The sequence below is a fragment of the Corvus moneduloides genome, chromosome 28 (genome assembly GCF_009650955.1).
Source record: "Corvus moneduloides isolate bCorMon1 chromosome 28, bCorMon1.pri, whole genome shotgun sequence".
Taxonomy (NCBI): domain Eukaryota; kingdom Metazoa; phylum Chordata; class Aves; order Passeriformes; family Corvidae; genus Corvus; species Corvus moneduloides.
The window spans coordinates 4,137,969-4,157,081 of NC_045503.1; the positions used below are offsets into that span (position 1 = coordinate 4,137,969).

Genomic DNA, 19,113 nt, shown 5'->3' on the forward strand with positions numbered 1-19,113 from the left:
CCCCAAAAAAACCCCTCATAACCCCCCAAAAAACCCTCAAAATCCCCTCCAAAAATCTCCTCACAACCCCTCAAAAAACCCCTCACAACCCCTCAAAAACCCCCTCCAAAAATCAGCTCATAACCCCTCAAAAAACCCCTCACAACCCCTCAAAAACCCCCTCAAAAATCAGCTCATAACCCCTCAAAAAACACCTCATAACCACCCAAAAAACCCCTCACAACCCCCAAAATAACCCTCAAAACCCCTCAAAAATTTCCTCACAAACCTTCAAAAACCCCTCAAAAATCCCCCCCAGGGTGTTCCAGGCCTCAGAACAGGAGCCACCCGTGGCGAGCCGCAAAGTCAATCATATTTTTTATTAAATATACATCCTCTCTTGGCACAAATCTTAAAATATATAAACATTATATAACAAAGTGTCTTCACTGCAATAAAATAGAACTCCAGATCCAAGAAAAGCCGTCAAAATCGACACACGCACACGCATCGATGGTGAGGACACAAAAAGGCAATCAACAGTGTTTGTGCTAATTAATAAATGCATAGACCACACAGGCAGTGACCAGTGCTGGGACACCCTGCAGCTCATGGCATTTTTGGGGAGAAAAGAGGGAGAAAGAAAAGAGGGAGAAAGAAAAGAGGGAGGAATCAACCCCTACAAGGTACAAAGTGAAGATGCCAAACCAGACAAGGAGCTCAGGAAACTTCCTCAAACCATCCCATGGTGCCTGAAATTCCTGGAGCATCCAGGCTGTGAGGGGAAAACGTGGTTTGGGCTGTTTGGGTGTCGCTAAAAAGCTGCAATTTTGACATTTTGGGTGCGTTTTTTTTGGACCTGGTTTTCTCGAAGTGCCAGTGCGGGGCTCAAGGTGCAGGAAGAAGCAGGGGGAGGGAGAGGAAAAGAAAAGAAAAAGCACAAATTTGGTGGTGATGCGTTAAGGATCTGTGAGGAAGGTGAGTGGGAAATCAAATTAGAGAGGAATAAAATGCAAAATGAGGGAATTGCAGGGAAGGAAAAAAAAGGAGAACGTTCCTGTTTTGTTTCCTTTCTCAGAGCTCTTCCTGGCCAGCACACCTCAGAAAAAGATCTGGAACGTGTCTGAATCCATGGGGGGAAGGAGAGAAGGGAAGGGAACACTCCATTTCCCCTTTTCTACATTCAAATCAGAAGGAAAAAAAAAAAGAAAAAAAGGGGAAAAAAAAGCTTTTTCAACCAACCCAAAGCAGCAACACACTCTGAGAAACAAAAGCACCAAAACCATCACAGGCTGAATTCAAAGATCTGCCTCTGCACAAACACCCAGCCTGCAAAACTTGGGGGAAAATTGGCTGAAACTCCACTGAATTTAAATCAGGTGCAGCTGCTAATTAGGGAACAACTTCTCTTAGCCTGGCAAGGTGGGAATGGCAGGGTGAACACACAGGACCTGCTGGCGCTCCTGGAACTGCCAGGGAATTCCTCTGGATCAGGACAAGAGCAGGATAATCGGCTTCTCCATTGGAGAAAGAAATCAGGGCTCTCGCACGGGGCTGAACAAAGGGAAAGCAGAGCTGAGCCTTTTCCAGCAGCCAAAAAACCCCCACAGAATTCATGGCCATCACCTTCCCAAACCCCACAGATCTTTAATTCCCAGGTAAATCAGGGAGTGTGTCCCAGTGGAAACCACCCCTGCTGGGCTCGGGGGCAGAATTCCCGAGGTTAATCCCAGTTCCAGGCTGCCCCATCCCAGCTCTGGGAATAATTTGTGTGTCAACACTTCAGTGCTGGCTCTGTGCCATTCCCACATTCCCTGGGATTGATTCCTAAGGAAATATTTGGCATCAGGAGCAGGTTTGTGCTCCAAAGAACGAGTGCAAAGACAAAAGAAAGGAGAAAGCTGCTCCTACCCCTTGTGCAATTCCCTCCATTCCCATTAATCCCATCCGGCTACAACAGCCAAAATATGAAACAACCAGGAAAGGACAGGATTTAAATTAAATCTTTTTATCTTTTTATACATTATGGACTCTCTGGGAAAGGGATTTTTCACCTTGGTTTGTGTCATGTGATCATCAGAGGAGTCAGAAGTCTGCTCTGCACTCCAAATTTAACACAGGGATGGATCATCCCCAACCCCCCCCGCCAAAAATATCCATTTCCCTGAAAACTGATCTGAAACAGAAACACCAAGAGGTTCTTCTCGTTGTCAAATTCCAGCTGGAAGTGATTGGCACAGTAGGGTCAATGCCATGGTGCCCAAGGAAGGGTTAAATCCCAAGAGGAATTTTAGGGATTAAAAAGCTGAGGGGATGAGTTAACGAACAGAGGTGACACAACCTACACAGCAGGTACCAAAAAGGACAACCAGGATGTCCAGGAGCAGGGCCAGGAGCTGGGATCAGCTCCCAGGGACAGCTGGTTTTTGGGACAGCCCAGGCTGCAGCAGGATTTGTTCTCACACGGTGCATAGAGCAGCGATAATACTGAATAAAACAAATGGGATGTGAAGGCTGTAACACCTCCTTCCTCAGTGCATCCACACCACCCCTGGAAAACGCTGCCTCTCCAGGGTAGGACAGCACAGAAGGAAAACACAAACGTAGCTGGGGCAGAGCCAGGTTGGGAATCCAGGCACAGCCCTTGCTCGGCGACACTGACAACACACGCAGGAGAATTTCGTTTATAAAGGGCTCAGGACTCCCCTCCCCTGCTGCCTCCAGTCTTTGGTAATCTCAGAGGGACACCACGAACGAGGGACAGTGACGCAGCTCAACACAAAAATGAGAAAATAAATGGAAAAAAAAGGCAGCATTCCCAGCCAGAGAGAACATTCAGCTTTCGGAACAAGCGCAGTGTCCTGGGCCTGCCCTGCCCTGCCTTCACAGGCCAGAGGAATCTGGAATTCCCTACAGACTACACTGGAATATTGCACTTGGCAGACTGCCTCCAGCTACCCCACGGAGCTACAGAACTGCCACTTCCCAGATCCAGGGGTTCACTGCCAGCAGCTCCGAGCCCCCTCTGTCACCATCCACCGCTTCCATCTGCCCGCCGAGAGCCAGGTGAGGAGCCAGGAGCAGCACAGGTGGGGTGGGGAGGCTCCACTCCTGGGGGCAGAGTCCATCAGAAGGGTGAGGCAGCTGCTTTGGAGGACTCAGCTCTGCAGGATCGGGAATTTTTGCTTAGGGAACAGTTAGCTTCAGGTCAAGGCTTCCAAATTAGAAAGGGGGGAAAAAAAAAAAAAAATCCAGGAACAACAGGAAAAAAAACCCACCAAACCCAACAAGATGGGCGAGTTCTCAGCTGCAGGAGCACGTGAGAGGCCAGGGAATTAATTGCTCTTTCTACATGTGGGGATGAAGCCACTACCTCTCCAGGCCGGGGCCGTGCTGCAGTTTCCGGAGCAGGATCTGTGTCAGGTCGAAGGTGGTGAAGCTGATCCCCACGGCGATGGGGCCCTTGACCCAGTTCATGCTGAGCCCTTTGTACAGGCCCCTGATGAGTCCCTCCTCCCTGACGATCTCCTGCATGGTGAGCAGGATGGAGCTGTAGGTGTGGCCCAGCACGCCGGCCGTCTGCATGCGGCGCCGCACCACGTCCAGCGGGTACGAGGCCGACTGCCCGATGAGGCCGGCGCACGCCCCGAACAGCAGCCGCTCCGGGGGCGAGGGCTGCGCCTTCCCGCTGTGCTCTGGGGGACAGAGAGGGGCACAGAGGTGGGAACTCCTTGGAATTAACACGTAATTAAGGGTGAGCGGGTGTAGAGCCGGAAGTTTTGTTCCACAGGTTGCGCTGCCCGAGTTGGAGCTCGCGAGGTTTTGTTGCCTGAGTTTTATTCCTGAGGTTTTGCTGCCCAAGCTTTGCTCCCCAGGTTGCACTCCCAAGTAAAATCGTTAGAAACGGTCCCCAAATCACAAGGAAATATCCCAAAATCACTGAAGGTCCCCAAATCACTAGAAAAGGTCCCCAAAATCACTAGAAAAGGTCCCCAAAATCACTAGAAAAGGCCCCCAAATCACAAGGAAATGTCCCAAAATCACTAGATATGGTCCCCAAATCACTAGAAATGGTCCCCAAAATCACTAGAAAAGGTCCCCAGAAACAAAGCCCTGAAAGATGTCCCATTTACTGACACATCACAGGTACAGCTCCCGGGGTTTTGCTCCCAACCTGGTGCATGGACCAACTCCTTCTCCACCTGGGAATCCCACCTTGTTCCTCCACAGGACAGGCACAGCCTTCCTGTAGCTTTCCCTGCTCATCATCCAGAGCTGGACAGACTCCAGAGCGTTGCTTTTCCCAAGGAAAAGCACTCTGACCCCTCCATCCAAACCCCTGGAGCTGGCCCCAAAACCTGCAGCATTTGCCCCGATTTACCTGCGTGGACTTTCTTCAGCGTCTCGTAGGTGAAGAAGCTGAGGCCGGCGTAGGGGATGACCCCCAGGATGGTCGGTGTGAAGCCCCTGTACAAGGTTTTCAGCCCCTCCTCCCGGGATATCCGGATGAAGACGTGGACAATGCTGCTGTACCTGGCGTGGGGACAACGGGGAAAGCAGACCTGCGCTGGTGAGCGGCTGGGATATTCCCAGCAGGGCTTCCTGATGGATTAACTGTTAATTAATTCGGCTCTGAGCTCATCAGGCAGCTCAGAGGGGATTTCACCCGAGGGAGCAGCTCTCCCACAGCCCTCCTGTGCTGTCTCTTGGATCTTCCCGGATCCAGCTGGCCTCCTAAACTGGTCTCCCAGTATCCATCTCCTCCCACATTCACGCCTCTGCTCACTGAATCACTGCTCAGACCCCAGGGCTTTATTCCACCAAAGGCTCCCAGCAAGAAGTGACCCAGAAAATGGGAATAAAGCCACGTGACCTTATTAAAACCCTAAAAAAGTTGTGCATGAGGCACTTACATCTCCTTGGGTGTGACAGCCATGCGGGCACGGACCATGTCCAGGGGGTAGGTGACCATGGCAGCCGTGGTGCCAGCCAGGGAGCCGGCAATGAAGCGAGGGAAAGGCGTCAGCGCCCTGAAGTGAGGGAAGAGACCAAACGTCACCTGCAGCTGCAAATCCCACCCGGCTGCTGGGAATGGCTCTGCTCTGCCTGCTCCCCACTCCCTGCCCTGCCTGCTCCCCACTCCCTGCCCTGCCTGCTGGGCTTTCCCAGCCATCCCACAGGGAAAATCCATGGGGAGAAGAGGCTCCGGGCAAGGCTGGAGCCTGCTGCTTCTCCTGCTCTTTGTTTTGCCTGTCCATTGCTGGTGCTGGGAATTGCTCGTTCCACATCCAGGCCACTTCTTGCTCACGCCTGGACACAACAGGGTTGTGTCCTCACAAAATCTGCCCTTCCCTTGGCCCCTAAAACCCCATCCCAAGAGGGGCTGGCACTCGGAGCTGCCCCCCCAGAGCTTCCACCTTGGAGCTTCCATCTTGAAGCTTCCCCATCAGAGCTTCCCCCTCGGAGCTTCCCCTCACAGCTTCCACCTCAAAGCTTCCACCTCAAAGCTTCCACCTCAAAGCTTCCCCCTCAAAGCTTCCCCGTGGAGCCTCCATCTCACAGCTTCCCCGTGGAGCTTCCCCTCACAGCTTCCATCTTGGAGCTTCCACCTCACAGCTTCCCCCTCACAGCTTCCCCCTCACAGCTTCCCCCTCACAGCTTCCATCTTGGAGCTTTCACCTCAGAGCTTCCACCTCAGAGCTTCCCCCTCGAGCTTCCACCTCACAGCTTCCACCTCACAGCTTCCACCTCACAGCTTCCCCTCACAGCTTCCCCTCACAGCTTCCATCTTGGAGCTTCCACCTCACAGCTTCCATCTTGGAGCTTCCCCCTCACAGCTTCCATCTTGGAGCTTCCCCCTCACAGCTTCCATCTTGGAGCTTCCACCTCAGAGCTTCCACCTCAGAGCTTCCCCCTCACAGCTTCCATCTTGGAGCTTTCACCTCAGAGCTTCCCCGTGGAGCTTCCATCTCACAGCTTCCCCTCACAGCTTCCACCTCAGAGCTTCCCCTCACAGCTTTCATCTTGGAGCTTTCACCTCACAGCTTCCCCTCACAGCTTCCATCTTGGAGCTTCCACCTCACAGCTTCCCCTCACAGCTTCCATCTTGGAGCCTCCCCCTCAGAGCTTCCCCCCTCCAGCCTCTGCTCCACCCTCCAGGATCCAAGGATCCCAGCAGCATCCCGAGCCCTGCCGCCTCTTACTTTCCCTGGAATCCGTAGTAATTCCCCAGGATCTGCTTGTACTCCTCGTGGGCGCAGAACTGGATGGCGGCGTAGGGGATCACCCGGACCATGGTGGCAGAATTCCCTCTCCAGAGGCTCCAGAAGCCCTCGTTGAGGTAGGTGTGATAAATCAGCCTGTACGCTTCCTGCAGGGATAAATCAGCCCGTGAGCTTCCTGCGGGGAACAGGGCAAGGGTCAGGCAGGGACACAGGGATAACGGGAATGCAGGGGAAGGAGGTGACCCCACAGCTTAACCTCTCCCAGTCCCCCGTTCCCAGGGAGCTGATGTGGCAATCCCGGATCCTCTGGGGAGGCTCCATCGCATCCATGTTAAAGCCAAAGGCAGGGAGAAGGTTTAGATCCCAGCCTGCCTTGTTTTCCCTCTGAGGGAAGGCACAGTTTGCACAAAACCCCTTCCCAAACCCAAATTCATCTCCTCAGGGCTGGGCAGGAACATTTAGATTGCACACACATGGGCATGGCACATGGGGAAAAGCTGGAATTCACGGGGAAAAACCACTCAGAAAGCCAAGAGAGGGATCAGCTCCCAGATTTAATTCCCTGTAAAGGCTGGAATGACTCCTGTGTGGTTGGGAGAAGAAAACAAGCACTAGAAATGGTCCCAAAATCACCAGGAAAGGTCCTAAAAACCAAAGCCCTGAGTGATGTCACATTTCTTGTCATGTCACAGGTACAACCTGGAGTTTGAACCCCCCCAATAACCACTGTCCTAATTAATCCTATAATTAACAACACCATTCCCAGTCTTTCCCTCTGTGTCTTCACAGAATGCTGCTGATAAATCCCCAAAAAAGTGAAATAAAGGCCAACAAAAGATTAATCAAACACTTCAGGGCAACAGCAGACAGACATCACCTCACCTTGGCAGAAAATCTTTTTGAAGACACTAAAAAGAAAAAAAAAAAAAGAACATTAGGGCTTGCAAGACGTAAAAATAAATATTTGATCCATGAATCCCTAAATAAACTACACAGGTGTTTTGGCTGAAGGGATAAAAATAGAAGGAAAAGAATGAATGCAAGAGGAAACAGAGATTCTTTATTATAAACACTTTCCACTGGTAAATGCTCCCATAATTTAGCACAAAAGCCCATTTTTTTTCCCCACTGCCTGTTAGGAAAATTCAGTTTGTGTGGAATAAATGAATAAATAAAAAAAAAATTTAATTAAGGAAAAACATCAAAACTGCACCGTTCACTTATTTTTCAGAGCATTTCCATGCCCAGATCCCAGCCTAATTCCAGAATCCAGCGAGGAGCAGGCGAAGCTCCACGCAAGAGCAGCTCCATCCGAGCAAAACTCAAATGAACTCCCTGTTTTTTTCCTTCCCTTGCATCTATCCAAAGTGACAGCACCTCCTTATCCGTGGAATCCACGAGGCCTCGGGAAGCAGGATTTGTTTGGCAGCTCTGCTTTGCAGCAGGGAAAGGAAAACCCTGCCTGGAAACCTCTAATGAAATGTGGCTCCAATTAAGGGGCTGCTGCAGCTTCCTCCTCGCTCATCTGAGACCTGGGAGCCTCTCGAGTGTATCCAACAATCCCATGCAAATCCATTTTCCCCACTGCTGCTCCTCTGTGCAACTCAACACTTTTATTTGGATTTTTTTTTTTTTTTTAAGGAATAAAACCACTGCCGCTGGTTATTGAGGTGGTTTTATTCCTTTAAAAGGTTTTCTCCCTCTGCCACAGCAAAATTTATTGTGGGATGGTTTGGGTTGGGAAAACTCATCCAGTTCCATCCCTCTGCCATGGATATTTTCCACTATCTCAGGCTGCTCCAAGCCCCATTCCCCAGTTTTTAATTCAAGGGATCACTTTGATGATCCAGAGGTGCTTTCCTTCTTCACAAGACAGGGAATAAAACCCTTTAAGACAGCAAGAACCCAAAAAATCCATCAGATCCCAAGAAATTGCTCCAATTGGAACATTTTAATCCCATCCTTTCCAGCCACTTGGATGGGCCAAAGCAAACAGGGATTTTTAGGAATGTGGCCTGTCCAAACTCCAGGCGATTCCCTCGGTCAGCTGCTGGCTCACCCCAACTCTGTGGCTTCCCTCTCATCCTTGCTCCTGATATTTCCAGCCTGAGATGAACCTGGGTTTGTGTTTTTGGTGGGAAAACCCAAAAATTCTGGTCCAAGTGGCAATCCCAGCGCAGGATTTATTTGGCTCCCTGATCCATATCCCAGCAATTCCAGAGCTCCTTGCTCTGCCCGGAATGAAAATCACGTGAGTGAAAATCAATTCTAAATTAAATGTCAGCCAGGGATTAGATGGAGCCCCATTCAGTTAATCCAGGACGTCACCAGATTTAAAATTCTTGGCTTTCCCCAACGTCCAATGAATTAAAGGCCTGTGCTGCTCCCTTTGGGATAACTGGTGGAGCTGACAGTCCCTGCACTGCAAAAGATCCCAAAATCCCCAAATCCTGCTAAACACATGGAAATTCTCTATTCCAGTCAGAGGAATTTCCTTTTCTGCAATAATTTAGGGGTTCCAGAGGACACACACCCAGGGAGGCAGCAGCTCCAGTGCCTTTTGCCTCCCGATTTTGGGGAGAGTTGACACAATTTGGGCATCCAGCCTTCAGCAGGGAACTCCCACAGCCCAATTCTCTCTTCTCAGTGTCTCCACATCTCCTCACACTCCTGGAAAATGAGCTGGATGAGCAGATCAGAAGCTCAAAGTAAAAACAATTCGGGAAAAGCCCACGGGACTCACCTTGGAACATGATTTTTGTCCTGTCCAGAGGAGCCACTGCAGTTTTAGCCACAGCCCCAGCCAGAGCCCCAGACATCAGGGAGTTCAGCACTTTCTTCTTCTCCTGGTTATCCTGGAAAAAGCATGGGATAAGTGGGACAAAGGCAACCCCACAAGGAATAATAGTTCACCTTTGCTGCAGCTTTCACCCCGTGGCCAGGATTTGGGTTAAAATGTTTCACTAGGTTTCTAGCACAGTGAATTCCCGCTTGGATCACGAGGAAAAATTCCAAGAATGCCTCATGCATGTGCTGTTTTCTCCCTATTATTTCTCTTTTTTCTCCCTCCCCACGGACAGAAGGGAAGTTTCTGGAAGAGAAGCACCCAAGCCCTATTCCCACATCATTTCCAAGCTCCTGAGGATAAAACCAGGCAGTTTTCCCCCTCTGATGGGTGAAATGGGAGGGATTTTATTCTTGGCATTCCTGCCACAGCTCAGATTTACAAAATCAGCATTTTTCTCCCACAGAGAGCAAATAAATGCCACAAAATCCAACCCCGTGGAGGTTCTGGAGTGAGGACAAGTCCAGGCTTGATGTGTGAACTTTTGACACTTTGTGGACAAGAGGAGTTAACATTTCCCTTGTTTTCAGGTGGTTTCCCAACTCCAAAGTTAATGTTTATGGCCAAAACCCCTGGATCAGCTCAATTCCCCCTCCCAAGCTGTGCCTTGGTGCAAGGGCAGCCAAGCAAAGGTGAACTTCAGCCCCAGATTTAGGCGAAACCAGAGCAAGGTTCGGCATCACCTCCTTTTCCAGAGATTCCAACGAGCCTGGGAGCAGGGAAACATGGATTGGTGGCCCTGGTGCAGCTCTGCCACTTAACCCTGGGCACAGAAGCGCCCTGCCTGTCAGCTGGGAATGCCCAACCTCTTCCCAAGGGGATGGGAATGCTTGGATCCGCTCAGAGGGGCACATTCCATGGATTACACAAGCACTGCGGCTTTTAGGGGTCCAGAGCTCAAATCCCAGACTGGTTTGGGTTGGAAGGACTTAAAACTCATCCCATTCCATGGGCAGGGACACCTTCCACCATCCCAGGTTGCTCCAACCTGGCCTGGGACACTTCCAGGGGATGAGGCAGCCACGGCTTCTCTGGGAATTCCATCCCAGCCCCTCCACACCCTCACAGGGAGGAATCCCTTCCCAATATCCCATCCAACCCTGCCCCCTCTGCCAGTTTGAATCCATTCCCTGTGTCCTGTCCCTCCATCCCTTGTCCAAAGTCTCTCTCCACGTTTCTCGTGGCTCCTTCAGGCACTGCAAGGTCACAATTAGGTCACCCTGGAGCTTTTCCAGGCTGGACAATCCCGATTTTCCCAGGCTTTCCCCACAGCAGAGCTGCTCCATCCCTCTGAGCATCCTGGTGCCTTCCTCTGGACTCGCTCCAACAGCTTCACATCCTTCTGGATGCAGAATTCCAGGTGGGATCTCACCTGAGCGGAGCAGAATTCCCTCCCTGGAGCTGCTTTGGATTCCCAGCCCAGCTCCTGCTCTCACCTCTGCCGGAATTCGGGCCGTGACGGGCTCCACATCCCTCTGGAATTCCACTGGACCTTCTCTCACACCATTACCCATACCAGTCACGCTTCCACGGGGGCAGAAGAGCTACAGCTCCTAAATGGAACCCAAAACCAAAGGAAAAAGTGTCAAAAGGTGGAAATATCCAGGTGATAAAGCACAGGGAGGGGGCCATTTTCAGTAGGAAAACCCTCTCCCAATTCCCAGAAAAGGGGCATTTCCAGGATCCTGGTGCCATTTCCTTCCTTTAAGGAGTAAATGTATTTTTTTGGGGGGAGGGGGGAGGTACTTTGGTGCCAGATAAAAACTGTACCATTCATATCCACGCTTCTCACCCCACAAGGAACTCAGCTGCAATAAAACACCAAAATATCCGTAATTTCCAGGGAAAAGCAGCAGATCCTGCCTTGCCCTTTCCCAAAGAGAATTTTGATGGCTCCTTGGGACTGCTGAGCAACGAGATACTGGAGAAGGAAGGTGAAAATTTAAAACCCTCTGGAAAAGGGGGAAAAAATAGTCCCAGGAGCGAGTCCCCGAAGCCTGCCATGAGCAAGTGGAAGTTATTTTTGGGAAGAGAGGGATCCAGTGCCTCACACGTGCCACAAAGGCCATTCTGGGATTTGATCTGGTGGTTTCAGGACTCCCTTTCCTCCCAGAGTGGTGGAAGGGGGTGGCTTGCACAGGTTTTTCCTGCTCTGAGATGTCCCAAACCCACCCCACGAGACGAAAGGTCAGCCTGACCTTGGCTGCAGCATGTGGATGAAGGAATAATTCTACTTAAACAGAATAATTCACTTTTTTGAGCCTTTTATGCTGCAGCTTTTTCAGCCTGGAAGATTCAGAACTGGAATCGCTGCCGTGAAAACCCCGAGGTGGCACCGGGAGGTGGCCCTGGAGCTGCTCACAAAGGGGCTGTGCAACGACAGAAATCGCTTTTCCAAGCCACAAAGCTGCTCCAACAGCCCCATTTTGGAAGGTTCCTCTCAAGGAACGTGCCCTTAGGAAAAGAGAATTCCTGAATTCGGGCAGCTCTTGCCTCCAGCAGTTCCTTCCCTCCTGCTCCCTCTGATGCCTGTGAAACCTTGGGTACAACATTTCGCTTTACTTGGAAAAAAAAGCCTCATTCCCAGCCTCTTTTCCCCCCTTTTTTTAACAATCTCAGGTACTTTATGCCTGTCAGCACCTTTCAGACTTGCTGACCTATTTTTTTTCCCCTCATAAATTAGTGCCAGCCCTCATTTCCCAGGCCTGGCTTGCAGCAGATTTTGAACACAAAGCGGAGACGGCTCAGCCTTGGCTGAACTCGGGCGTGACCAATTTGGGATGGAGGAGCCTCATCCTCGCTCCAGAGGGGGACAAACACACCTGGGGATCTTTAATCATCACAGAATTCTGGGATGGTTTGGGTTGGGAAGAACTTTTAGGATCATCTCATCCCACCCCACACCTTCCACCATCCTCAGGTTGCTCCAACCCGGCCTTGGGCACTTCCAGGGATGGGGAGGCCACAGCTTCTCTGGGAATTCCATCCCAAATTCCTTCCCAGTATCCCACCTATCCCTGCCCTGTGTCAGTTTGAAGCCATCCCCCCTTGTCCTGGCACTCCAGGCCCTTGGAAATCGCCTCTCTCCATCTTTTTTGTTGCCCCCTTCAGGCCCTCAAGGCCCCAATTCAGTCACCCCAAAACTTCTCCTCACTTCCCAGAGCTTTGGGAAGACACAAATCCACGGATTCCCAACTCCTGAGGGTGTTTTGGAAACTCAGGGAGGGATAACTCCAGGTTTTCATGGGACAGAACACCTGACATGACCTGAACAGCACCACCAGAAAAGTTCCCTCACGTCAGAGCAAGCGAACAGAAACTCCCACAAGGATCAAGAGCAGAGATGATCCATAATTATTTTGCACTTGAAGAACACAGTTAATTATTTCTAATTACTACCTGCAGTCATTTCCTTCCCTTCTCATTCCCCCTTATCTCACAGGCCTGGAAAAATGCATTGTAAAATTCCCTTTCAGTCAAAGCATGAAGGAAATCACAGGTGGAGATATTATCCCTCCCCTGCCTGGAATAAAGGAATGTAGGTCACAATATCAGATTTATCTCTGCCAAAAATAACCCTCCTTCCCCCCCAAAAATAGAAATTGTGCTAAAGGGCTTGGCAATGCAAAATGCAACTTTCTTTCAAAATATAATTTTGAAAGACTATTGAGAAAGAGAAGCCTGGAAGGAAATTTGTCAAATTAAAGTGATTTTATTAAGGCTGGACTTATTTCTGCATAAAGATGAGATTCATTTACTCCACAATATTCCCTTTTATCCTACCCAGACACATCCCTTTTTTATTTTTAGTGGCCACTGCCCTGAGCCTACAAACACCTGTTTATATCCTCAGTTTTACACATCAAATCTGCCCTGAACACGCTGAGGCTCAAATGTAAAAATAGCATTTATTTATTATTTATATTCCCCTTTGCTCGCCTCAAAGCTGGATTTTATTTTGGACTCGGGCTGGATTCTGATGTCAGGGGGTTATTTTGACCAATAATTCACACTGGAGCCACAGACAACAAAGATTATCTTAAAATTTAGCACAAATTTCCAGTTTGGCCATTAAAAACCAGCCATTATTTTGCATCTCCATCAACCTGACTCGCTTATTAAGTAACCCAGTAAAAGCCACGAGGAACAGCTGGATATTTGTGTTAAATCCCTGTATTTTGGATCTCTCCCCACACGGTCATTCCTTGTGTTTACAAAGCCAGAAAAAAAACCCAAACCCAAAACCAAGCTGGGGATTAAATGTGTTTTTTTCCTAACCCACTCCTGGGTTATTTTTATAGGAGTTACACAAGTCCCTGTCACACATCTGGATCCTGAACTCCTCAGGGTTGCAGAGCAAAGCATTCCCTGAGGAATAAAGAGGGAAAATCGCTGGAAAAGGCGAGTTTGGGAGTTAAGGGTTGATGAGTAACGTGGAACTCGGCCACGGATTAAAGATTATTCCCCAAGATGGGAAAATAGGGAAGCTCCTTCTCTGGCATAGCTGAAATTAATTAAAATCATTAATTGTTCAGCAGAAGGGCCAATGAGTTCCAGGGAGCAGCATCTCAAATAAGAAATAAACACAAATTGGGATGGGAGTAATTAAAAACAAAGCAAAATTAAAAGAACTCAAAATGATGCTGAAGGTTTGGGGGATTATCCAGCAATTCTATAATTCCAAATTAAATTTTAATGGAAAAGTTTGGCTTCACAACCTGCCTGCAATTCCTCTTTTCTGTATTTTGCCAGCTCTGCTTTCCCAGGGCAGATCATCAGCAAATTCCAGCAGGAAGAAGAGATCCAAAATGTGGGGGAAAGGGCAGAATTGGAGGATTTTTAAGGCCTTTCCAACCCAAACCATTCCAGGATTCCAGGAAAGGAGGCTGGAGCCAGGTGGGGGTCGGGCCCTGCTCCCAGGCCACAGGGGACAGGACAAGAGGGAACAGCCTCAGCTTGTGCCAGGGGAGGTTTAGGTTGGATTTTAGGGAAAATTTCTTCATGGAAAAGGTTGGCAGGGCAGTGGTGGAGTCCCCATTCCTGGAGGGATTTAACAGCAGTGGGGATGTGGCACTTGGTGACATGGACTTGATCCTAAAGGTCTTTTCCCACCTGAAAAAATCATGTTTTTCAGGAATCAGGGATGTTCTGTGGAATTCAGACCTGTCCCAAACCCCTGGGAGTTCTGAAAGAATTCCCATTCTCCTGCCCCCAGCAGGGACAGACAAGCTGCAAAGCAAACAGCCCCTATTTGCTGAGAAATATTTGCTTTTTTCCCTGGACAACCCCAGCAGGAATTATGAAAAATAGTTTGGAGGAGCACAGGAACGGCCCAGACAGGGAATGGCAAAGCTGGGACTTGACGCCCACAAAATTCAGTGTATTCAAAGATGAACAGAAGGAATTTAGTCTGAGGAGAGAAGAGATGGAGAGAGAAACGTAAAGGACTTTTTAATTCCGTAACTGGGAATTACAACAAGAAAATTCCACTGACACAGATGTGGATGAAGCCACAATTCCAATTTAACTCGGGTAAAATCCCTTTTACAGCTCCACTCACACTCACCAGCTCCCCTCAGTTCTCCTCCCTCCTTTGCCTTTATGATGCCATTAACGGCGCTGATGAAAGCACGGGATGAAATTAGGAAGGAACAAAACCCAGGGAAGCTCCTGCAGGAATTTTCACCCCTCTCCCGGACAGGCTGAGGTGCCCCAGCAGCCGGGGAAGTTGCTCCTGTTCGGTTCCCTTCAATCATTGCTCAGCTGAGCACTCGAGGCTGACAGAGGGGGAGATGTGCTAAGAGCTGCGATCACTGCAGCCTCGGAGCAAAAGCAGCCCGGAAAATCACTGGAAATCACGGGGAAAAAAAGGGCTGGAATGCTCAGAACGGGATGAACTCTCCCCTTGAGGTCCCTCTCTGCCTTCCAGTTTGATTAGGCTGTTAAAAATCAACCCTGCGGCCCCAGCTCTCCCCAGTCACTTCCACCTCGCTGCGCACAAATCCCACCCCAAAGCATGAGCTGGGAACAGTCCAGGGCTCTTTCTCCCTCCAAGGCCTGGCCAGGAAGTGTTAGGACTATTTGAAGGAATCATTGCCTAAAAGAATCCCTAAATTACAATATCTGGAAGAGTTTAAGTTTTTTATGTGCTCCCTTTGCTGTCGAATACAAATAAAAGCTGTTCCTGCCTCCCTCCCTGATGGAACTCAGGCCCCCCAATAAAACTGAGGCTAAAAATCCCAACTTCTGGCGTGGTTTTAGAGGCTCTGCCCTGAATTAGGGCCACTGGGAAATGGTTAAAGCCCACAGCTCAGCTCCCAGAGGCAGCTGATTATTCCAAGTGCGCTGGAGGGAGCTGGGAAGGAACAGAGGGAATCTTGGCAAGGGAAAACAGAGCTCCATTCTTCAGCTGCTTTGCTGGGAACACCTCAGCTGTGTTGGCCACGGCCACAAACCGAAGACCAGCTCTTATCTGCAAGACAGAAAGCAGCTTTATCTCAGGGAGGGCACAGCTCCTCGAGCAGGGGCCTCTCCACGCACCAGGGAACAATTCCCGTCCTTCAGAAGGAAAAGCAACCCCAAAACCCCTCCACGAGCTCAAAAGTTGTTTCTCCGAGGAAATATCCTAAGAAATGGCAATAAAATATTCTAAACTCATGCTTTCCCCATCAGCAGGTCCTGCATGCACTGGCCTGGATGTCACCAAAGCCACACAGGAGGTCCCCAAAGAGACAAATCCCAGCACAGAGGGATTTTTTATTTTTTTTTTTCCATGGGATTATCTGGAATAGAAGCAGCCCTCAGTCAATACAACTTTGCCAGGAACTACTTCAGCACATAATGAGTAATTACAATAACTGCTCTAAACCTCCACCCCCCCACCCCCAGCAGTTTAAATTGCCTCTAAAAACAAAAGAAAAAAAGGAAAAGGAAGAATTCAAACCTTCCATGGTGAAGCAGAACGAGCCACAAGTGTGCCAAGGAAGTGCCATTTCCTCAGGGAAATGCTTTCCACCCTGCCTGGAGCCTTGCCCACCCCACTGCTCCCTCTGCATTCATTTTGGTAGGGTTCACAGTTAACCATCGCCTCTGCTTGGCCAGAATGCTGCAGATTTCCACTAAATTTGATTATTTGCTGGTAAGCCAGGCCTTACAGCACCAACACAGCACCCAGAGCTTCATCTCTGACTGTGCAGCAACAAGGAGAAGTGGATTTAAAGCACAACTAAAGCACAGAACTCCTCCAAGCCTCATTTATTTGGCGACCTTGAGGGAGTTGTTTGCATTGCAGTTCACCTTTCCACTCAAGGCTAAACAGAACATCCTTTCCCAAGGATTTCCTTCACCAGGAATCCTTCTGCATCCCCTGGAAAACCCAGGCAGCACTGCAGAGTGAAGAATTGGTATCATTTTCACACAGAAAAGGGACAAACCCAAATGAATCTTCCTCCAAGTAGCAGCAAAGTGACTCAAAACCAAATTATTCCTGGTTCTTGAGGTTTTTTTTTTTTCCTAATAGCAAACCTGTCTGACCTGTACCAAGCCCATCACACACTCAGGGCTGTGGTTTGAGTTTTCAGCAACCTCCTGAAGGCAAGTTTGACACACCAAACACACCTGGAACCTGTGCAAGGCAGGGCAGAGGCTGCAGGTCAAGCAAAGTGAAATTCTTGCAGCTCCCGGGGTTGCCAAGGGCCCAAATTCCCTTGTCTGGAGCAGCCACCGGGGCCAGAGGACTCCTGCCAAAATCCAACACCCAGGACAGCCCCAGTCGCCCCCTTTCCTCAGCATCTGTGGTCCTAAACAATCATTTGGACTTGCAGGGGGACACAAAAATAAACGTTGAGTATCCAGAGCTCTGTAAAGATGCTCAGAGGGGCCTGGAATCCAGCCCTGGTGTTTCACCCACTCAGTGCCACAATTATTTTTAAATTCCTTCACCCACAAGTTGTTGGTGTGATTAAACCAACCCTCACTGCAGCCTCTCCTTTCTCAGCTGTTTTTTCTCCTCTGCTCCAACCTGGAGTCGCTTAAAACCCAGGATGTTTCCAAAACACTCCAAAATCCACCTAAACCACAGAAAAACACAGGAAGAGCAGCCAAACCTCCACACACAGCACTAAATGTGATGCAGGAGAACCCAAAGCAAAGCGACAGCAGCTTCCAAACCCACTCCAAATCATCAGCCAGCAGGGAAAAAACACCATCAACACACACAAACACAACCCTGACGCCTCCAGCCTCGAGGGGAGCCCAGGTTTAAGGTCAGCAGCACCGACTGCTCGGCTGGAACAGCCAGTTCCATGTTCACACACGGCAGGGAAGGTGGAACAGCCTTTATTGACCCTGCACAGGCATTTCCAGCAGTTTCCATCTGTCTTTTCACATTATAACTCAAAGCCAAGCCAAGAGGCTCCTTCCATTCCCACCTTTGAGGGCAAAGCAGGGAGTTCACCCCTGCTCTGCAAGTTTTTGCTTCTGCTGAGGTGGGAGAGGCAGGAGACACAGAGAGATCTGTGTTCAACACCTTCTGTGCCCCCTGGGATCTGTCCCTCAGCACAAAAACACCACTCTGCCTTATTTTCAGCTTCTCACCGATTGGAACAAACAAGACAAAAATCACATCTCGCGTTAGGAGCCGCACATTTGGATCGGGAAGGGAGCAGGAGCCTGACGCGCCCGGCACAGCCACCGGGAGACACCGGGGTTGGCAGGGCAGGAAAGGGGGCAGTGGGACAGGCTGGAAAGGTGGCAGGGTAGGGTCAGAGGGGGGTGGCAAGGTGCGAGCAGGGCAGGCAGGAAAAGTGGGGTAAACAGGGGCTGGAAAGGCAGGGAAAACAGGCAGCGAACACAAGGAAACAGGGAAAACAGGTAAGGAAAGCAGACAGGGAAGGCAGAGCAGACAGGGAAGAAGGCAGCGCAGGCAGGGAGCGCAGCCCGCAGCCTCCCGCACCCAGCCCGGGCAGTGCGGGCCGGGCCTCCCGCGCGGTGCCGCAGCCCGCGGCGAGCGCGGCCAAGGCCGGCGCCGCTCCCCCGCAGCTCAGCCAGGCCCCCGGCGGGTCCCGCCGCTGCACCGAACTCCCGGGCTAACCGGACCGACCGCGACACGCGGGCGGCCGCGTCAGAGCCCCGCGGACCGGGCCGGGCCGGCACGGGGTGACCCCACGGGAGGCCGCGGCAATGTCACCTGGCGCCTCACGCCGCCACAGCGACGCAACGCCGCCCGGGCCTCGCCACGGCGATGGAGCCGCGTCAGCGCCCGCGGCGGGGCCGGTCCGGGTCGGTGCCGCGCACTCACCGGCTCCGCTCCGCGTCCGCCCCGGCCGCGTCCGCCGCCGCCAGGCCGCCCCCGCTGCGCCGCGGGAGGCGGGGCCCGTCCCGGGGCGCGGCCAATCGGCACGGCGGGGGCAGGACCGCGCGCGGAGATTGGCTGCGCGGTTAGGATTGACGGCGGAGACGACCAATCGGAATCGGCAAGGGGCGGGGCAAGAGAGAGGGGCGGAGCTTCGCAGCGGCGCGGGGCGGAGCGCTCGGTGCAGGGGCGGGGAGCGGCCGGGGCTGCCCGGGGATCCCGAACCGGGAGCGCCCAGAGATTCCGCCCGGCTCCGCTGTCCAGCACGCCCCCGCTGTCCTCCAGGCTGCGGCTCTGCCCGGTCCCCGCGGCCCCTCAGGGCTGGAGGCGGGAGCTCAGCTCCAGCAACTCTTGGTAAAAGGGGAAGGAAATTAAATCCCGCGGGGAGCCCTCTGTTTGATTCTCCCCCAGATTTGGGGCTGCTTTTCCCCCATCCCAAACTCCCCAGAAAGGCCAAGCCTGGGAGCCACAGGCTGCACCAAACACGCTGCCCCCAGCAATCAGGTTCTCCCCAAAATGTAGGAGCTCTGCATCTCTTCATCAGCTCTCGTCCACTTTGCCGTGAAGGAACGAGGCCCTTTCACCCAGCCAGGGGTCAGAGCAGTGCACAAACCCCTCCAGCTCTTCCCCCTGCAGGCAGAGAGGAGCCAGGCAGCCTCTCCTCCCCCACGGGGGTAGGAAGCTTTGAAGAACACACTGACCTTTGCAATCTG

At 51.2% G+C, this 19,113-nt stretch overlaps 1 protein-coding gene across 3 annotated transcripts; it reads right to left on the reverse strand.

Annotated features, from left to right (window-relative positions):
* Positions 1-341: 341 nt before the first annotated feature.
* SLC25A42 (solute carrier family 25 member 42) lies at positions 342-18,396 on the reverse strand. 3 transcript variants are annotated; one of them, XM_032092523.1, is made up of 8 exons: positions 18,347-18,396; positions 10,485-10,601; positions 8,947-9,058; positions 7,086-7,111; positions 6,183-6,349; positions 4,893-5,009; positions 4,361-4,512; positions 342-3,507 (listed from the first exon to the last, which is right to left on the reverse strand). In XM_032092523.1, exons 2-8 carry the CDS (start codon positions 10,560-10,562, stop codon positions 3,188-3,190), a joined length of 972 nt encoding a protein of 323 aa, XP_031948414.1. In that variant the 5' UTR covers positions 10,563-10,601; positions 18,347-18,396; the 3' UTR covers positions 342-3,187. The 3 variants fall into 3 exon arrangements, with proteins under 3 accessions (XP_031948414.1, XP_031948412.1, XP_031948413.1); XM_032092521.1 differs by having other exon boundaries at positions 3,333-3,674; XM_032092522.1 differs by lacking the exon at positions 18,347-18,396 and adding an exon at positions 18,236-18,304 and having other exon boundaries at positions 3,333-3,674.
* Between the last annotated feature and the right edge of the window lie 717 nt (positions 18,397-19,113).